Below are 21,614 nucleotides of genomic sequence, written 5' to 3' on the forward strand. Positions count from 1 at the left end.
CTACTGCCTAGTACAAATAACTATACTACCTACTACCTAGTACTAATCACTCTATACTACCTACTACCTAGTACTAATCACTATACTACCTACTACCTAGTACTAATCACTCTATACTACCTACTACCTAGTACTAATCACTATACTACCTACTACCTAGTACTAATCACTCTATACTACCTACAGTCGTGGCCAAAGGTTTTGAGAATGACACAAATATTAATTTTCACAAAGTCTGCTGCCTCAGTTTGTATGAAGGCAATTTGCATATACTCCAGAATGTTATGAAGAGTGATCAGATGAATTGCAATTAATTGCAAAGTCCCTCTTTGCCATGCAAATGAACTGAATCCCCCAAAAAACATTTCCACTGCATTTCAGCCCTGACACAAATTGGACCAGCTGACATCATGTCAGTGATTCTCTCGTTAACACAGGTGTGAGTGTTGATGAGGACAAGGCTGGAGATCACTCTGTCATGCTGATTGAGTTCGAATAACAGACTGGAAGCTTCAAAAGGAGGGCGGTGCTTGGAATCATTGTTCGTCCTCTGTCAGCCATGGTTACCTGCAAGGAAATAAGTGCCGTCATCATTGCTTTGCATGAAAAGGGCTTCACAGGCAAAGATATTGCTGCCAGTAAGATTACACCTAAATCAACCATTTATCGGATCATCAAGAACTTCAAGGAGAGCGCTTCAATTGTTGTGAAGAAGGCTTCAGGGCGCCCAAGAAAGTCCAGCAAGCGCCAGGACCATCTCCTAGTTAATTCAGTTGATTCAGCTGCGCGATCGGGGCACCACCAGTACAGGGCTTGCTCAGGAATGGCAGCAGGCAGGCGTGAGTGCATCTGCACGCACAGTGAGGCGAAGGCTTTTGGAGGATGGTCTGGTGTCAAGAAGGGCACCAAAGAAGCCACTTCTCTCCAGGAAAAACATCAGGGACAGACTGATATTCTGCAAAAGGTACAGGGATTGGACTGCTGAGGACTGGGGTAAAGTCATTTTCTCTGATGAATCCTCTTTCCGATTGTTTGGGGCATCCAGAAAAAAGCTTGTCCGGAGAAGACAAGGTGAGCGCTACCATCAGTCCTGTGTCATGCCAACAGTAAAGCACCCTGAGACCATTCATGTGTGGGGTTGCTTCTCAGCCAAGGGAGTGGGCTCACTGACAATTTTGCCTAAGAACACAGCCATGAATAAAGAATGGTACCAACTCATCCTCCGAGAGCAACTTCTCCCAACCATCCAGGAACAGGTTGGTGACAAACAATGCATTTTCCAGCATGATGGAGCACCTTGCCATAAGGCAAAAGTGATAACTAAGTGGCTCGTGGAACAAAACATCGATATTTTGGGTCCATGGCCAGGAAACTCCCCAGATCTTAATCCCATTGAGAACCTGTGGTCAGTCCTCAAGAGGCAGGTGGACAAACAAAAACCCACAAATTCCGACAAACTCCAAGCATTAATTATGCAAGAATGGGCTGCCATCAGTCAGGATGTGGCCCAGAAGTTGTTTGACAGCATGCCAGGGCGGATTGCAGAGGTCTTGAAAAAGAAGGGTCAACACTGCAAATATTGACTCTTTGCATCAACTTCATGTAATTGTCAATAATAGCCTTTGACACTTATGAAATGCTTGTAATTATACTTCAGTATTCCATAGTAACATCTGACAAAAATATCTAAAGACACTGAAGCAGCAAAATATGTGGAAATTAATATTTGTGTCATTCTCAAATCTTTTGGCCACGACTGTACTGCCTAGTACTACATTTACATTTACATTTACGTCATTTAGCAGACGCTCTTATCCAGAGCGACTTACAAATTGGTGCATTCACCTTATGATATCCAGTGGATCAACCACTTTACAATAGTACATCTATATCTTTTTTTGGGGGGGGAGGGGTTAGAAGGATTACTTTATCCTATCCCAGGTATTCCTTAAAGAGGTGGGGTTTCAGGTGTCTCCGGAAGGTGGTGATTGACTCCGCTTTCCTGGCGTCGTGAGGGAGCTTGTTCCAACATTGGGGTGCCAGAGCAGCGAACAGTTTTGACTGGGCTGAGCGGGAACTGTGCTTCCGCAGAGGTAGGGGGGCCAGCAGGCCAGAGGTGGATGAACGCAGTGCCCTTGTTTGGGTGTAGGGACTGATCAGAGCCTGAAGGTACGGAGGTGCCGTTCCCCTCACAGCTCCGTAGGCAAGCACCATGGTCTTGTAGCGGATGTGAGCTTCAACTGGAAACCAGTGGAGTGTGCGGGGGAGCGGGGTGACGTGAGAGAACTTGGGAAGGTTGAACACCAGACGGGCTGCGGCGTTCTGGATGAGTTGTAGGGGTTTAATGGCACAGGCAGGGAGCCCAGCCAACGGCGAGTTGCAGTAATCCAGACGGGAGATGACAAGTGCCTGGATTAGGACCTGCGCCGCTTCCTGTGTGAGGCAGGGTCGTACTCTGCGAATGTTGTAGAGCATGAACCTACAGGATCGGGTCACCGCCTTGATGTTAGCGGAGAACGACAGGGTGTTGTCCACGGTCACGCCAAGGCTCTTAGCACTCTGGGATGAGGACACAATGGAGTTGTCAATCGTGATGGCGAGATCATGGAACGGGCAGTCCTTCCCCGGGAGGAAGAGCAGCTCCGTCTTGCCGAGGTTCAGCTTGAGGTGGTGATCCGTCATCCACACTGATATGTCTGCCAGACATGCAGAGATGCGATTCGCCACCTGGTTATCAGAAGGGGGAAAGGAGAAGATTAATTGTGTGTCGTCTGCGTAGCAATGATAGGAGAGACCATGTGAGGATATGACAGAGCCAATTGACTTGGTGTATAGCGAGAATAGGAGAGGGCCTAGAACAGAGCCCTGGGGGACACCAGTGGTGAGAGCACGTGGTGCGGAGACAGATTCTCGCCACGCCACCTGGTAGGAGCGACCTGTCAGGTAGGACGCAATCCAAGATTGAGCCGCGCCGGAGATGCCCAACTCGGAGAGGGTGGAGAGGAGGATCTGATGGTTCACAGTATCAAAGGCAGCAGATAGGTCTAGAAGGATGAGAGGAGAGAGAGTTAGCTTTAGCAGTGCGGAGAGCCTCCGTGACACAGAGAAGAGCAGTCTCAGTTGAATGACCAGTCTTGAAACCTGACTGATTTGGATCAAGAAGGTAATTCTGAGAGAGATAGCAAGAGAGCTGGCCAAGGACGGCACGCTCAAGAGTTTTGGAGAGAAAAGAAAGAAGGGATACTGGTCTGTAGTTGTTGACATCGGAGGGATTGAGTGTAGGTTTTTTGAGAAGGGGTGCAACTGAAGATGGAAGGGACGTAGCCAGCGGTACTAATCACTGTATACTACCTACTGCCTAGTACTAATCACTATACTACCTACTGCCTAGCACTAATCACTGTATACTACCTACTCCTTAGTACTAACCACTGTATTTTACCTACTGCCTACTGGAAATCACTATATACAAATCACTGTTTACTACCTACTGCCTAGTACTAATCACTGTTTACTACCTACTGCCTAATACTAATCACCCTATACTACTTACTCCCTAGTACTAATCACAGTATACTACCTACTGCCTAATACTAATCACCCTATACTACTTACTCCCTAGTACTAATCACGGTATACTGCCTAATACTAATTGCCCTATACTACCTACTCCCTAGTAATAATCACCCTATACTACCTACTCCCTAGTACTAATCACCCCATACTACCTACTCCCTAGTACTAATCACTCTATACTACCTACTCCCTAGTACTAATCACTCTATACTACCTACTCCCTAGTACTAATCACTCTATACTACCTACTCCTTAGTACTAATCACTCTATACTACCTACTCCCTAGTACTAATCACTCTATACTACCTACTCCCTAGTACTAATCACTCTATACTACCTTCTCCTTAGTACCAATCACTCTCTACTAGCATCAGCCTTCTGTAGCGTTAAACACACCACTACTACTCACATATATTTCTGTTTCATGTTTTAGCCAATGACCTGAATGTTCCACAATGTAATGAACCAGTCCTCTATAATACAGAGACTTTAAAGTCCTGTGTCATTGCTGCTCTTTGTACATTCTGAGGTATATATTCCTGTCTCTGATCATGTCTCTGTTGTGTTTGAGCAACGCAGGCCTTCAGGAAGTTTGATGAGATGAACGCCAAGTTGACAGATCAACTACGCAAGCTGACCAAACAGGTTACAATCTTCCAGTCTCCTCTCTCTCTCTGTCTTCCTATGTTGTCTGGTTACCCTGTTATCCTGTTCATGTTGTCTGGTTATCCTGTTATCCTGTTCATGTTGTCTGGTTATCCTGTTCATGTTGTCTGTTTATCATGTTATCCTGTTCATGTTGTCTGTTTATCCTGTTATCCTGTTATCCTGTTCATGTTGTCTGTTTATCCTGTTATCCTGTTATCCTGTTATCCTGTTCATGTTGTCTGTTTATCCTGTTATCCTGTTATCCTGTTGTCCTGTTCATGCTGTCTGTTTATCCTGTTATCCTGTTCATGTTGTCTGGTTATCCTGTTATCCTGTTCATGTTGTCTGTTTATCCTGTTATCCTGTTCATGTTGTCTGGTTATCAAGTTATCCTGTTCATGTTGTCTGTTTATCATGTTATCCTGTTCATGTTGTCTGTTTATCCTGTTATCCTGTTCATGTTGTCTGGTTATCCTGTTATCCTGTTCATGTTGTCTGTTTATCCTGTTCATGTTGTCTGTTTATCCTGTTATCCTGTTCATGCTGTCTGTTTATCATGTTATCCTGTTCATGTTGTCTGTTTATCCTGTTATCCTGTTCATGTTGTCTGTTTATCCTGTTATCCTGTTCATGCTGTCTGTTTATCATGTTATCCTGTTCATGTTGTCTGTTTATCCTGTTATCCTGTTCATGTTGTCTGTTTATCCTGTTATCCTGTTCATGTTGTCTGGTTATCCTGTTATCCTGTTCATGTTGTCTGTTTATCCTGTTATCCTGTTCATGTTGTCTGTTTATCCTGTTCATGTTGTCTGTTTATCCTGTTATCCTGTTCATGCTGTCTGTTTATCATGTTATCCTGTTCATGCTGTCTGTTATCATGTTATCCTGTTCATGTTGTCTGTTTATCATGTTATCCTGTTCATGCTGTCTGTTTATCATGTTATCCTGTTCATGTTGTCTGTTTATCCTGTTTATCCTGTTCATGTTGTCTGGTTATCCTGTTATCCTGTTCATGTTGTTTGGTTATCCTGTTATCCTGTTCATGTTGTCTGGTTATCCTGTTATCCTGTTCATGCTGTCTGTTTATTTACATTTAAGTCATTTAGCAGACGCTCTTATCCAGAGCGACTTACAAATTGGTGCATTCACCTTATGATATCCAGTGGAACAACCACTTTACAATAGTGCATCTAAATCTTTTAGGGGGGGGGGGGGGGGGGGGGGGTTAGAAGGATTACTATATCCTATCCTAGGTATTCCTTAAAGAGGTGGGGTTTCAGGTATCTCCGGAAGGTGGTGATTGACTCCGCTGTCCTGGCGTCATGAGGGAGCTTGTTCCACCATTGGGGTGCCAGAGCAGCGAACAGTTTTGACTGGGCTGAGCGGGAACTGTGCTTCCTCAGAGGTAGGGAGGCGAGCAGGCCAGAGGTGGATGAACGCAGTGCCCTTGTTTGGGTGTAGGGCCTGATCAGAGCCTGAAGGTACGGAGGTGCCGTTCCCCTCACAGCTCCGTAGGCAAGCATCATGGTCTTGTAGCAGATGCGAGCTTCAACTGGAAGCCAGTGGAGAGAGCGGAGGAGCGGGGTGACGTGAGAGAACTTGGGAAGGTTGAACACCAGACGGGCTGCGGCGTTCTGGATGAGTTGTAGGGGTTTAATGGCACAGGCAGGGAGCCCCGCCAACAGCGAGTTGCAGTAATCCAGACGGGAGATGACAAGTGCCTGGATTAGGACCTGCGCCGCTTCCTGTGTGAGGCAGGGTCGTACTCTGCGAATGTTGTAGAGCATGAACCTACAGGATCGGGTCACCGCCTTGATGTTATCCTGTTCATGTTGTCTGTTTATCCTGTTCATGTTGTCTGTTTATCCTGTTGTCCTGTTCATGTTGTCTGGTTATCATGTTGTCCTGTTCATGTTGTCTGTTTATCATGTTATCCTGTTCATGTTGTCTGTTTATCCTGTTCATGTTGTCTGTTCATGTTGTCTGTTTATCCTGTTATCCTGCTCATGTTGTCTGTTTATCCTGTTCATGTTGTCTGGTTATCCTGTTATCCTGTTCATGTTGTCTGTTTATCCTGTTATCCTGTTCATGTTGTCTGTTTATCCTGTTATCCTGTTCATGTTGTCTGGTTATCCTGTTATCCTGTTCATGTTGTCTGGTTATCCTGTTATCCTGTTCATGTTGTCTGTTTATCCTGTTATCCTGTTCATGTTGTCTGGTTATCCTGTTATCCTGTTCATGTTGTCTGGTTATCCTGTTATCCTGTTCATGTTGTCTGTTTATCCTGTTATCCTGTTCATGTTGTCTGGTTATCATGTTCATGTTGTCTGGTTATCATGTTATCCTGTTCATGTTGTCTGTTTATCCTGTTATCCTGTTCATGTTGTCTGTTTATCCTGTTCATGTTGTCTGTTTATCATGTTATCCTGTTCATGTTGTCTGGTTATCATGTTATCCTGTTCATGTTGTCTGTTTATCATGTTGTCCTGTTCATGTTGTCTGTTTATCCTGTTCATGTTGTCTGTTTATCATGTTATCCTGTTCATGTTGTCTGTTTATCATGTTATCCTGTTCATGCTGTCTGTTTATCATGTTGTCCTGTTCATGTTTTCTGTTTATCCTGTTCATGCTGTCTGTTTATCATGTTGTCCTGTTCATGTTGTCTGTTTATCCTGTTCATGTTGTCTGTTTATCATGTTATCCTGTTCATGTTGTCTGTTTATCCTGTTCATGTTGTCTGTTTATCATGTTGTCCTGTTCATGTTGTCTGTTTATCCTGTTCATGTTGTCTGTTTATCATGTTGTCCTGTTCATGTTGTCTGTTTATCCTGTTCATGTTGTCTGTTTATCATGTTGTCCTGTTCATGTTGTCTGGTTATCCTGTTATCCTGTTCATGTTGTCTGTTTATCATGTTGTCCTGTTCATGTTGTCTGTTTATCCTGTTCATGTTGTCTGTTTATCATGTTGTCCTGTTCATGTTGTCTGGTTATCATGTTATCCTGTTATCCTGTTGTCATCCTTCTCTCATCTATTTGGTCTTCCATTCTCCCCTCCCTTTCTTTCTTTCATTCTCCTTTTCTTTCGTCCGAGGCCCTACAGGTTACATTCTTCCATTCTGCTCTCTCAGGCCACCAGCTTGTTTATTAGCTTAGGCTGCGTCCCTAATGGAACTCTACACTCTTAGAAAAAGGGTTCCAAAAGGGTTCTTCAGCTGTCCCCATAGGAGAATCCTTTGAAGAACCCTTTTTGTGTAACGGGTGTCGTAACGATCAGACCAAAACGCAGCGGGAACGTGTATGCTCATCTTCTTTTTAATGTGAAGAAGGAAAAACAAACAAATCACGTATACAAACAAACAAACGACACTAACAGTCCTATCAGGTGCTCAGACACTAAAGAGGAGACAACTACCCACAAATCCCATAGAAAAAACACCCCTCTTAAATAAGACCTTCAATTAGAAGCAACAAGGAGCAGCTGCTTCCAATTGAAGGTCAACCCCATTAACTAAACATAGACATAGAAAGACTAGAACTAACATAGAAATAAACTAACAGTAACATAGCCCAACAAACCCCGAACCACATAAAACAAACACCCCCTGCCACGTCCTGACCAAACTACAATAACAAACAACCCCTTTACTGGTCAGGACGTGACATTTTGGTTCCAGGTAGAACTCTTTTTGTTTCCATGTAGAACCCTCTCTGTAAAATGTTCTACCTGGAACCAAAAAGGGTTCTTCAAAGGATTCTCCTTTGGGGACAGCCGAATAACCCTTTTAGGTTCTAGATAGCACCTTTTTCTCCCCTAAGAGTGTATTCCCTATATGGTGCACTACTTTTGAGTTGAGCCCTATGGGACTAGGTGTCACGCCCTGACCTTAGAGACGTTTATGTTCCTCCTAGTTTGGTTAGGTCAGGGTGTGAAGTGGGGTGGGCAATCTAGTTTTTCTATTTCTTTGTTTTGGCTGAGTGTGGTTTCCAATCAGAGGCAGCTGTCCATCGTTGTCTCCGATTGGGAACCATACTTAGGCAGCCCTTTTTTCCTCCTTGAGTTGTGGGATCTTGTTTTTGTGCAGCTGCCTTTGAGCAGCCCCAGAACGTCATGTTTCTTTCTGTTTATCCTGTTTATTGTTTTGTTTGGTTTCACTTCTAAATAAAGGATGTGGAATTACCGTCACGCTGCGCCTTGGCTTATTTATGACAGGGAGTTTGAAGATAGCGCGCGTGACACTAGGGTGCCATTTGGGACGAAAGCTTACCTTTTCCAAGCCTTCTACAGCCCAGTCATTTCTCTGATCTGGTCACATTGGTGCTGTTTAACCTTTATAGCTTTAAATTGCTATCAGTCATGTGTTTTACAGAATGACATCACGTTTTCCCCTTAACTGTTCAGGATACAGTGATAAGACTATTCTGTTATTATTGGAGAGAACAACATAAAGCATCCATAGTCTGTGACCTGTGTGTAGTCTGTCTCTGAGGTGCAGGAAGCCAGGCTAGCCCGTAACCTGTGTGTAATCTTTGTCTCTAAGGTGCAGGAAACCAGGCTAGCCCGTAACCTGTGTGTAATCTTTGTCTCTAAGGTGCAGGAAGCCAGGCTAGCCCGTAACCTGTGTGTAATCTTTGTCTCTGAGGTGCAGGAAGCCAGGCTAGCCCGTGACCTGTGTGTAATCTTTGTCTCTAAGGTGCAGGAAGCCAGGCTAGCCCGTAACCTGTGTGTAATCTTTGTCTCTGAGGTGCAGGAAGCCAGGCTAGCCCGTGACCTGTGTGTAATCTTTGTCTCTAAGGTGCAGGAAGCCAGGCTAGCCCGTAACCTGTGTGTAATCTTTGTCTCTGAGGTGCAGGAAGCCAGGCTAGCCCGTGACCTGTGTGTAATCTTTGTCTCTAAGGTGCAGGAAGCCAGGCTAGCCCGTAACCTGTGTGTAATCTTTGTCTCTACGGTACAGGAAGCCAGGCTAGCCCATGACCTGTGTGTAATCTTTGTCTCTAAGGTGCAGGAAGCCAGGCTAGCCCGTAACCTGTGTGTAATCTTTGTCTCTAAGGTGCAGGAAGCCAGGCTAGCCCGTGATAATGAAGCCTTGAAGAAGACCCTCCAGGACTACGATGAGATGGTGGAGAAGTGAGTAGACCCCGCCCCTATTGAGTATTCTCCTGTCTGATTGGTAGCTTGTCTCACCACTGTATATCATGGGTATATAACTGTTGTCCTGTCCTGTAGGTACATCCCAGTTCTGATAACCCAGGCTAAGATCTACTGGTATATAACTGATGTCCTGTCCTGTAATCCCAGTGCTGATAACCCAGGCTAAGATCTACTGGTATATAACTGGTATATAACTGTTGTCCTGTCCTGTAGGTACATCCCAGTACTGATAACCCAGGCTAAGATCTACTGTTATATAACTGTTGTCCTGTCCTGTAGGTACATCCCAGTGCTGATAACCCAGGCTAAGATCTACTGGTATATAACTGTTGTCCTGTCCTGTAGGTACATCCCAGTTCTGATAACCCAGGCTAAGATCTACTGGTATATAACTGTTGTCCTGTCCTGTAGGTACATCCCAGTGCTGATAACCCAGGCTAAGATCTACTGGTATATAACTGGTATATAACTGTTGTCCTGTCCTGTAGGTACATCCCAGTTCTGATAACCCAGGCTAAGATCTACTGGTATATAACTGTTGTCCTGTCCTGTAATCCCAGTACTGATAACCCAGGCTAAGATCTACTGGTATATAACTGTTGTCCTGTCCTGTAGGTACATCCCAGTGCTGATAACCCAGGCTAAGATCTACTGGTATATAACTGTTGTCCTGTCCTGTAGGTACATCCCAGTGCTGATAACCCAGGCTAAGATCTACTGGTATATAACTGTTGTCCTGTCCTGTAGGTACATCCCAGTGCTGATAACCCAGGCTAAGATCTACTGGTATATAACTGTTGTCCTGTCCTGTAGGTACAGTGCTGATAACCCAGGCTAAGATCTACTGGTATATAACTGTTGTCCTGTCCTGTATTTACATCCCAGTGCTGATAACCCAGGCTAAGATCTACTGGCATATAACTGTTGTCCTGTCCTGTAGGTACATCCCTGTGCTGATAACCCAGGCTAAGATCTACTGGTATATAACTGTTGTCCTGTCCTGTAGGTACAGTGCTGATAACCCAGGCTAAGATCTACTGGTATATAACTGTTGTCCTGTCCTGTATTTACATCCCAGTGCTGATAACCCAGGCTAAGATCTACTGGCATATAACTGTTGTCCTGTCCTGTAGGTACATCCCAGTGCTGATAACCCAGGCTAAGATCTACTGGTATATAACTGTTGTCCTGTCCTGTAATCCCAGTGCTGATAACCCAGGCTAAAATCTACTGGTATATAACTGTTGTCCTGTCATGTAGGTACATCCCAGTGTTGATAACCCAGGCTAAGATCTACTGGCATATAACTGTTGTCCTGTCCTGTAGGTACATCCCAGTGCTGATAACCCAGGCTAAGATCTACTGGTATATAACTGTTGTCCTGTCCTGTAATCCCAGTGCTGATAACCCAGGCTAAGATCTACTGGTATATAACTGTTGTCCTGTCATGTAGGTACATCCCAGTTCTGATAACCCAGGCTAAGATCTACTGGTATATAACTGTTGTCCTGTCCTGTAATCCCAGTGCTGATAACCCAGGCTAAAATCTACTGGTATATAACTGTTGTCCTGTCCTGTAATCCCAGTGCTGATAACCCAGGCTAAGATCTACTGGTATATAACTGTTGTCCTGTCATGTAGGTACATCCCAGTTCTGATAACCCAGGCTAAGATCTACTGGTATATAACTGTTGTCCTGTCCTGTAATCCCAGTGCTGATAACCCAGGCTAAGATCTACTGGTATATAACTGTTGTCCTGTCCTGTAATCCCAGTGCTGATAACCCAGGCTAAGATCTACTGGTATATAACTGTTGTCCTGTCCTGTAGGTACATCCCAGTGCTGATAACCCAGGCTAAGATCTACTGGTATATAACTGTTGTCCTGTCCTGTAATCCCAGTGCTGATAACCCAGGCTAAGATCTACTGGTATATAACTGTTGTCCTGTCCTGTAGGTACATCCCAGTGCTGATAACCCAGGCTAAGATCTACTGGTATATAACTGTTGTCCTGTCCTGTAATCCCAGTGCTGATAACCCAGGCTAAGATCTACTGGTATATAACTGTTGTCCTGTCATGTAGGTACATCCCAGTTCTGATAACCCAGGCTAAGATCTACTGGTATATAACTGTTGTCCTGTCCTGTAATCCCAGTGCTGATAACCCAGGCTAAAATCTACTGGTATATAACTGTTGTCCTGTCCTGTAATCCCAGTGCTGATAACCCAGGCTAAGATCTACTGGTATATAACTGTTGTCCTGTCATGTAGGTACATCCCAGTTCTGATAACCCAGGCTAAGATCTACTGGTATATAACTGTTGTCCTGTCCTGTAATCCCAGTGCTGATAACCCAGGCTAAGATCTACTGGTATATAACTGTTGTCCTGTCCTGTAATCCCAGTGCTGATAACCCAGGCTAAGATCTACTGGTATATAACTGTTGTCCTGTCCTGTAGGTACATCCCAGTGCTGATAACCCAGGCTAAGATCTACTGGTATATAACTGTTGTCCTGTCCTGTAATCCCAGTGCTGATAACCCAGGCTAAGATCTACTGGTATATAACTGTTGTCCTGTCCTGTAGGTACATCCCAGTGCTGATGGCCCAGGCTAAGATCTACTGGTATATAACTGGTATATAATTGTTGTCCTGTCCTGTAGGTACATCCCAGTGCTGATGGCCCAGGCTAAGATCTACTGGTATATAACTGGTATATAACTGTTGTCCTGTCCTGTAGGTACATCCCAGTGCTGATAACCCAGGCTAAGATCTACTGGTATATAACTGGTATATAACTGTTGTCCTGTCCTGTAGGTACATCCCAGTGCTGATGGCCCAGGCTAAGATCTACTGGTATTTAACTGTTGTCCCTGTCCTGTAGGTACATCCCAGTTCTGATGGCCCAGGCTAAGATCTACTGGAACAGGGAGAACTACCAAATGGTTGAGAAGATCTTCCGTAAGTCAGTGGAGTTCTGTAATGAACACGACACCTGGAAGCTCAACGTGGCTCACGTTCTCTTCATGCAGGAGAACAAGTACAAGGAAGCCATCGGCTTTTACGAACCCATCGTTAAGAAACACTATGACAACGTGAGTTAACTAGAGAAGGAGAGAGATGGGGGAGGACGAGGGAAAGGGGGAGGGAGGGATTACATACAGTGCCTTTGGAAAGTATTCAGACCACTTGACTTTTTCCACATTTTGTTACGTTACAGCCTTATTCTAAAATTGATTCGTTTTTTTCCCTCATCAATCTACACACAATACCCCATTATGACAAAGCAATAAAAGTTATTTTTTTAATGTTTGCTAATTTATAAAAATGTACATTTACATAAGTATTCAGACCCTTTACTCAGTACTTTGTTGAAGCACCTTTGTCAGTGATTACAGCCTCGAGTCTTCTTGGGTATGATGCTACAAGCTTGGCACACCTGTATTTGGGGAGTTTCTCCCATTCTTCTCTGCAGATCCTCTCAAGCTCTGTCAGGTTGGATGGGGAGCGTCGCTGCACAGCTATTTTCAGGTCTCTCCAGAGATGTTCAATCGGGTTCAAGTCCGGGTTCTGGCTGGGCCATTCAAGGACATTCAGAGACTTGTCCCGAAACCAGTCCTGCCTTTTCTTGGCTGTGTGCTTAGGGTCGTTGTCCTGTTGGAAGGTGAACCTTCACCCCAGTCTGAGGTCCTGAGTACTCTGGAGCAGGTTTTCATCAAGGATCTCTGTACTTTGCTCCGTTCATCTTTCCCTCGATCCTGACTAGTCTCCCAGTCCCTGCCACTGAAAAACATCCCTACAGCATGATGCTGCCACCACCATGCTTCACAGGCTTCCATCTGGCCACTCAACCATAAAGGCCTGATTGGTGGAGTGCTACAGAGATGGTTGTCCTTCTGGAAGGTTCTCCCATCTCTACAGAGGATCTCTGGAGCTCTTTCAGAGTGACCATCAGGTTCTTGGTCACCTCCCTGACCAAGGCCCGTCACCCCTATTGCCCAGTTGGGATGGGTTGCCAGCTCTAGGAAGAGTCTTGGTGGTTCCAAACATCTTCCATTTCAGAATGATGGAGGCCACTGTGTTCTTGGGTTCCTTCAATGGTGCAAAACATTTTTGGTACCCTTCCCCAGATCTGTGCCTCGACACAATCCTGTCTCAGAGCTCTACGGACAATTCCTTCAACCTCATGGCTTGGTTTTTGCTCTGACATGCACTGTCAACTGTAGGACCTTATATAGACAGGTGTGTGCCTTTCCAAATCATGTCCAATCAATAGAATTTACCACAGGTGGAGTCCAATCAAGTTGTAGAAACATCTCAAGGATGATCAATGGAAACAGGATGCACCTGAGCTCAATTTCGAGTCTCATAGCAAAGGGGCTAAATATCTATGTTTTTTGTTGTTTTTTTTATACATTTGCAAAAATGTCTTAACCTGTTTTCGCTTTCTCATTATTGGGTATTGTTTATAGATTGCTGAGGAGAAAAATAATTTAATCAATTTTAGAATAAGGCTGTAACGTACTAAAATGTAGAAAAAGTCAAGGGGTCTGAATACTTTCCGAAGGCACTGTGTAATACCATTTGAATGTACACGGCCCACCTTATATTGTTCTGTTCAGAACACCCCTGTAGTGGACTACTGTTGACCATAGTCATATAGACTACAGGAGAATAGGAGGTCTGGTGATGTCATGCTGCTGTTGAAATGAAACCTGTCTCTGTTCCCACTCCCCTGCTGGCTACATAGCTGGAACACTGTAATATACAGGAGTGTCCCTGCCAACGTAAACCCTCGGTAACACGCACACACCCACGTCCCTGTACCCCAGTCTCACCCCTGGTGGCAGAGTGCAGTGACTCTGAATGCAGTGGCCAGTCTCACCCCTGGTGGCAGAGTGCAGTGACTCTAAATGCAGTGGCCAGTCTCACACCTTGGGCGAGTCCCAAATGGTTCCCTATTCCCTACAAAGTGCACTAATTTTGCACGTCGCCCATAGCACTCTGGTCCCAGGTAGTGCACTATGTAGGGAATAGGGTGCCATTAGGGATGCTCTGAATGCTGTGTCTCATCTCTGCATGATACTTTAGTGTTTCTGGGGTGATGAAGTGTTGAACATCCACAGTTTACCAACGCAGGTCTGTCCTTCTCCCAAAGTGTCCTTCTGACTGATCTCTCTCTCTCTTTCCCCTCTCTCTCTTTCCCCTCTCTCTCTCTCTCTCTCTCTCTCTCTCTCTCCCCCACCCCCCTCTCTCTCTTTCCTCTCTCTCTCTCTCTCTCTCTCTCTCTCTCTCTCTCTCTCTCTCTCTCTCTCTCTCTCTCTCTCTCTCTCTCTCTCTCTCTCCCCCACCCCCCTCTCTCTCTTTCTCTCTCTCTCCCCACCCCCCTCTCTCTCTTTCCCCTCTCTCTCTCTCTCTCCCACCCCCTCTCTCTCTCCCTCTCTCTCTTTCCCCTCTCTCTCTCCCACCCCCTCTCTCTCTTTCCCCGCTCTCTCTCTCCCGCTCTCTCTCTCCCCCCCGCTCTCTCTCTCTCCCCCCTGCTCTCTCTCTCCCCTCTCTCTCTCTTTCCCTCTCTCTCGCTCTCTCTCTCTCTCTCCCACCCCCTCCTCTCTCTTTCTCTCTCTCTCTCTCTCTTTCTCTCTCTCTCTCTCTCTCTCTCTCTCCCTTCCCCTCTCTCGCTCTCTCTCTCTCTCTCTCCCACACCCCCTCTCTCTCTCTCTCCCCCGCTCTCTCTCTCTCTCTCCCTCCCCCTCTCTCTCACCCCCCTTCTCTTTCTCTCCCCCCCCCCCCTCCAGATCCTGAATGTCAGTGCTGTTGTGCTGGCTAACCTGTGTGTCTCCTATATCATGACCAGCCAGAACGAAGAGGTAGGAGTGAGTGAGTGAGTGAGTGAGTGAGTGAGTGAGTGAGTGAGTGAGTGAGTGTACAGTATAAAATACAGTGAAACATCACCCACCAATGTTCCTGTAACCCTGTTCTCCTCAGGCTGAAGAACTGATGAGGAAGATTGAGAAGGAGGAAGAGCAGATCTCTTACGACGACCCTGATAAGAAAGTCTTCCACCTCTGTATAGTCAACCTGGTTATAGGGTGAGTTGGATTTACACGGTGAAGTCCTTCAGCGGTGTAGTGGAGGGGGAACTTACAGAAACTCCTTTCACCCACCTTTCGGGGGCAAAATGCATTGAAAGTATAAGGAGCCGTTACTTCACTCAGTTTACCCACCTATTGTTTTACCACTACATCACTGGTTACATTGACAGGTTCTGTTACACTACACTGTGTTAATGAATAGTGTTTCTATGTCTCTTCCAGGACCCTGTACTGTGTTAATAGGGTTTAAATCTCTCTTCCAGGACTCTGTACTGTGTTAATGGTGTTTCTATGTCTCTTCCAGGACCCTATAATGTGTTAATAGGGTTTAAATCTCTCTTCCAGGACCCTGTACTGTGTTAATAGTGTTTCTATGTTTCTTCCAGGACCCTATGATGTGTTAATAGGGTTTATATATCTCTTCCAGGACTCTGTACTGTGTTAATAGGGTTTATATCTCTCTTCCAAGACCCTGTACTGTGTTAATAGGGTTTAAATCTCTCTTCCAGGACCCTGTACTGTGTTAATAGTGTTTATATGTCTCTTCCAGGACCATGTACTGTGTTAATAGGGTTTCTATGTCTCTTCCAGGACCATGTACTGTCTTAATAGGGTTTATATCTCTCTTCCAGGACCCTGTACTGTGTTAACAGTGTTTCTATGTCTCTTCCAGGACCCTGTACTGTGTTAATAGTGTTTATATGTCTCTTCCAGGACCATGTACTGTGTTAACAGTGTTTCTATGTCTCTTCCAGGACCCTGTACTGGGTTAATAGGGTTTCTATGTCTCTTCCAGAACCCTGTACTTTGTTAATAGGGTTTATATCTCTCTTCCAGGACCCTGTACTGTGTTAATAGGGTTTATATCTCTCTTCCAGGACCCTGTACTGTGCCAAGGGGAACTACGACTTCGGGATCACCCGTGTCATCAAGAGTCTGGAACCGTACAACAAGAAGGTTGCACATTGTTTTTCTATCTGGCAGTTCTGGAACATTCTCTTGGAAAGCCAATGTTTTTGGATGTTTCTACCACTTCACCCATGACATACATTTTGGGCTGTGTCCCAAATGACACCCTATTCCCTATATAGTGCACTACTCTGTTTAAAAGTAGTGCACTACTCTGTTTAAAAGTAATGCACTATATAGGGAATAGGGTGTCATTTGGGACACACACTTCCAGGGTGTTTGATCTTTGTTTAGATATTGGCCAACCGAAACATAGCCCAGAGTTCAGCACCTGTGTCCGCTCACTCAGCCCGGCTGAACACACACAGAGTGTCTCTGTAGGAGTGTTGTTGTCATTCCTACAACTCTATCAACCACACACTGAGCTGCACATGACCGTCCCTCACAAGAGACACTCTAGACTAGACATGACTGTCCCCCACAAGAGACACTCTAGACTAGACTACACATGACCGTCCCTCACAAGAGACACTCTAGACTAGACATGACTGTCCCCCACAAGAGACACTCTAGACTAGACTACACATGACCGTCCCTCACAAGAGACACTCTAGACTAGACATGACTGTCCCCCACAAGAGACACTCTAGACTAGACTATACATGACCGTCCCTCACAAGAGACACTCTAGACTAGACTACACATGACCGTCCCTCACAAGAGACACTCTAGACTAGACTACACATGACCGTCCCTCACAAGAGACACTCTAGACTAGACTACACATGACCGTCCCTCACAAGAGACACTCTAGACTAGACTACACATGACCGTCCCTCACAAGAGACACTCTAGACTACACATGACCGTCCCTCACAAGAGACACTCTAGACTAGACTACACATGACCGTCCCTCACAAGAGACACTCTAGACTAGACTACACATGACCGTCCCCCACAAGAGACACTCTAGACTAGACTACACATGACCGTCCCTCACAAGAGACACTCTAGACTAGACTACACATGACCGTCCCTCACAAGAGACACTCTAGACTAGACTACACATGACCGTCCCTCACAAGAGACACTCTAGACTAGACTACACATGACCGTCCCTCACAAGAGACACTCTAGACTAGACTACACATGACCGTCCCTCACAAGAGACACTCTAGACTAGACTACACATGACCGTCCCTCACAAGAGACACTCTAGACTAGACTACACATGACCGTCCCTCACAAGAGACACTCTAGACTAGACTACACATGACCGTCCCTCACAAGAGACACTCTAGACTAGACTACACATGACCGTCCCTCACAAGAGACACTCTAGACTAGACTACACATGACCGTCCCTCACAAGAGACACTCTAGACTACACATGACCGTCCCTCACAAGAGACCTCTAGACTAGACTACATAAGACCGTCCCCTCACAATAGACACTCTAGACTAGACTACACATGACCGTCCCTCACAAGAGACACTCTAGACTAGACTACACAATGACCGTCCCTCACAAGAGACACTCTAGACTAGACTACACATGACCGTCCCTCACAAGAGACACTCTAGACTAGAACTACACATGACCGTCCCTCAACAAGAGACACTCTAGACTAGACTACACATGACCGTCCCTCACAAGAGACACTCTAGACTAGACTACACATGACCGTCCCTCACAGAGGACACTCTAGACTAGACTACACATGACCGTCCCCACAAGAGACACTCTAGACTAGACTACACATGACCGTCCCTCACAAGAGACACTCTAGACTAGACTACACATGACCGTCCCTCACAAGAGACACTCTAGACTAGACTACCATGACCGTCCCTCACAAGAGACACTCTAGACTAGACTACACTGACCGTCCCTCACAAGAGACACTCTAGACTAGACTACACATGACCGTCCCTCACAAGAGACACTCTAGACTAGACTACACATGACCGTCCCTCACAAGAGACACTCTAGACTAGACTACACATGACCGTCCCTCACAAGAGACACTCTAGACTAGACTACACATGACCGTCCCTCACAAGAGACACTCTAGACTAGACTACACATGACCGTCCCTCACAAGAGACACTCTAGACTAGACTACCATGACCGTCCCTCACAAGAGACACTCTAGACTAGACTACACATGACCGTCCCCCACAAGAGACACTCTAGACTAGACTACACATGACCGTCCCTCACAAGAGACACTCTAGACTAGACTACACATGACCGTCCCTCACAAGAGACACTCTAGACTAGACTACACATGACCGTCCCTCACAAGAGACACTCTAGACTAGACTACACATGACCGTCCCTCACAAGAGACACTCTAGACTAGACTACACATGACCGTCCCTCACAAGAGACACTCTAGACTAGACTACACATGACCGTCCCTCACAAGAGACACTCTAGACTAGACTATCTCTGTAGGAGTGTTGTTGACTACACAGTAGATGCCTCCATAATCTCCCCTTTCTCTGTGCACATCATTTGGGTATTATCTCACAAAAAGGCTATTGAACACCTTAAACTATCCCTCCTTCCTCCCATCTCCATCTTATTTCTTCGCTTGTGTGAGTTTTAACTGGTTTTAACTGGTTTTAACTGGTTTTCAGGCCAGGTACAAGTTGTTTAGATCAGGGTACCTGTCAAATTGACTTTGAGTCTCCTGAGTGTATATCCCTGTCCCCCCCAGGGTTGGGAAATTCTGGTAACACAATGTCCAGCCAGGTTTTCCAGAAATCCTATTTGGAAGATTCCCTGAATCAGGAGGGAATAAGAAGGAAATCTGTATTCCTCTGACCAGGATTTCAGATCCTTCTCTTCCTCTGACCAGGATTTCAGATCCTTCTCTTCCTCTGACCAGGATTTCAGATCCTTCTCTCATGTCGTCCTGTGTGTGTAGCTGGGAACAGACACCTGGTTCTATGCTAAGCGCTGTTTCCTGTCTCTGCTGGAGAACACGGCCAAACACATGATCATGATCAGGGACTCAGTTGTTCAGGAGTGTATTCAGTTCCTGGAGCACTGTGAAGGTACGGACGCACACATACACACATGCACGCTCACATACACACACACACGCACGCTCACATACACACACACACACACACGTGCACGCTCACATACACACATACAGACACGTGCAGACAGACACACACACACGTGCATGCTCACATACAGACACACACACACACACATACATGTGCACGCTCACATACACACATACAGACACGTGCAGACAGACACACACACACACAGTTTCAACACACCATTTACCCTCCCACGCTCTTACCCTCCTTTCGTCCCTCTCCGATCTTCTCTCCTCCCCTCTCCCCCGTCCCTCTCTCCTCTCTCTCCCCCTCTCTCCTCTCTTTCCCCCCTCTCCTCCCCCTCTCCTCCCCCTCTCTCTCCTCCCTCTCTCTCTCCCCCCTCTCTCTCTTTCTCCCCCTCTCCTCCCCCCCTCTCTCCTCTCTCTCTCCCCCTCTCCTCCTCTCTCTCCCCCTCTCCCCTCTCTCCTCTCTCTCTCTCCCTCTCTCCTCTCTCCTCTCTCTCTCCCCCTCTCTCCTCTCTCTCTCCCCCTCTCCCCCTCTCCCCCTCCCCCCTCTCTCTCTCCCCTCTCTCCCCCTCTCCCCCCTCTCCTCCCCCTCTCCCCCTCTCTCTCCCCCCCATCTCCCCCTCTCCCCCCCCTCTCTCTCCCCCCCATCTCCCCCTCTCCCCCCTCTCCTCCCCCTCTCCCTCCCTCTCTCCCTGTAGTGTATGGTAAGACAGAGCCAGCCATGATAGAACAGCCACTGGAGGAGGACAGGATGCACATCGGAAAGAACACAGTCACCTACGAGTCACGCCTCCTCAAAGCTCTCTTCTACGAGGTCATCGGATGGAACCAGTGATGTCACACTAGAACGGAACAGAGCCGGTGATGTCATCGGACAGAACCAGTAGTTTACACTAAAGCCTTTTAAAACCTTTTCTACACCCCAACCAGTTCAAATCTATCAACCTGGACCACATCACATGAGCTATTATAGTACATTATATATTTGGCTTGTTGTTATTTTCTGCATCATCTGAAAGTTACAAGCTGTTGTTCTGACTTCTGTTAAGCATATTCACTCCTCATCTTACACAGCCACACACACACACACACACACACACACACACACACACACACACACACACACACACACACACACACACACAGTGGGAGAAGCCATGGGGCTTCATTCATTGGAGCGTCTCTAGTTTAGTTGAGCCTGGGCCCAGAGAACTGTTAGCAGAGAAAAACACCTTTCTACTGATATTATTATTATGACACTAAAATATAAACACAACATGCAACAACTTCAAAGATGTTACTGAGTTACAGTTCATATGAGGAAATCAGTCAATGGAACTGAATGCATTAGGCCCAAATCTATGGATTTCACATGACTGGGAATACAGGTATGCATCTGTTGGTCACAGATATCTATCATTTTAAACTAGGGGTGTGGATCAGAACGCCAGTCAGTATCTGGTGGGACTATTTGCCTCATGCAGCGCAACACATCTCCTTCACATAGAGTTGATCAGGCTGTTGATTGGGGAATGTTGTGACATGGGGCTGTGCATTATCATGGGGCTGTGCATTATCATGGCATGACAATCGGCCTCAGGATCGCGTCACGGTATATCTGTGTATTTAAATCGCCATCGATAAAATGCAACTGTGTTCGTTGTCCGTAGCTTATGCCTGCCCATACCATAACCCCACCACCGCCATGGGGCACTCTGTCCACAATGTTGACATCAGAAAACCGCTCACCCACACGACGCCATACTCGCTGTCTGCCATCTGCCCAGTACAGTCAAAACCAGGATTCATCCATGAAGAGCACACTTCTCCAACGTGGCAGTGGCCATCGAAGGTGAGCATTTGCCCACTGAAGTCGGTTACGATGCCGAACTGCAGACAGGTCAAGACCCAAATGAGGATGACGAGCACACAGATGAGCTTTCCTGAAGCGGTTTCTGATGGTTTATGCAGAAATTCTTTGGTTTTGCAAACCCACAGTTTAATCAGCTGTCTGGGTGGCTGGTCTCAGACGATACCGCAGGTGAAGAATTCGGATGTGGAGGTCCTGGGCTGGCGTGGTAACACGTGGTCTGTGGTTGTGAGGCTGATTGGACGTACGGACAAATTCTTTAAAACGACGATGGAGGCGG

The 21,614-nt window shown here is 46.1% G+C and overlaps 1 protein-coding gene across 3 annotated transcripts in view; it reads left to right on the forward strand.

Moving 5' to 3' along the window:
• ift70 (intraflagellar transport 70) overlaps nt 1-20,757 on the forward strand; it is a 35,234-nt gene extending 14,477 nt beyond the window's left edge. Inside the window, exons 12-19 of one of the 3 annotated variants that reach the window (XM_029743413.1) lie at nt 4,157-4,222; nt 9,280-9,350; nt 12,259-12,469; nt 15,170-15,241; nt 15,360-15,463; nt 16,345-16,423; nt 19,312-19,441; nt 20,163-20,757. In XM_029743413.1, coding sequence (XP_029599273.1) covers nt 4,157-4,222; nt 9,280-9,350; nt 12,259-12,469; nt 15,170-15,241; nt 15,360-15,463; nt 16,345-16,423; nt 19,312-19,441; nt 20,163-20,299 — 870 coding nt within the window. In that variant the 3' untranslated portion in view covers nt 20,300-20,757. Of the gene's footprint in view, nt 1-4,156; nt 4,223-9,273; nt 9,351-12,258; nt 12,470-15,169; nt 15,242-15,359; nt 15,464-16,344; nt 16,424-19,272; nt 19,442-20,162 lie in introns of those variants that run through there. The other 2 variants (XM_029743412.1, XM_029743415.1) reach the window with 2 other exon arrangements.
• Nucleotides 20,758-21,614: the final 857 nt, after the last annotated feature.

The sequence above is a fragment of the Salmo trutta genome, unplaced genomic scaffold, assembly GCF_901001165.1.
Source record: "Salmo trutta unplaced genomic scaffold, fSalTru1.1, whole genome shotgun sequence".
Lineage (NCBI taxonomy): Eukaryota > Metazoa > Chordata > Actinopteri > Salmoniformes > Salmonidae > Salmo > Salmo trutta.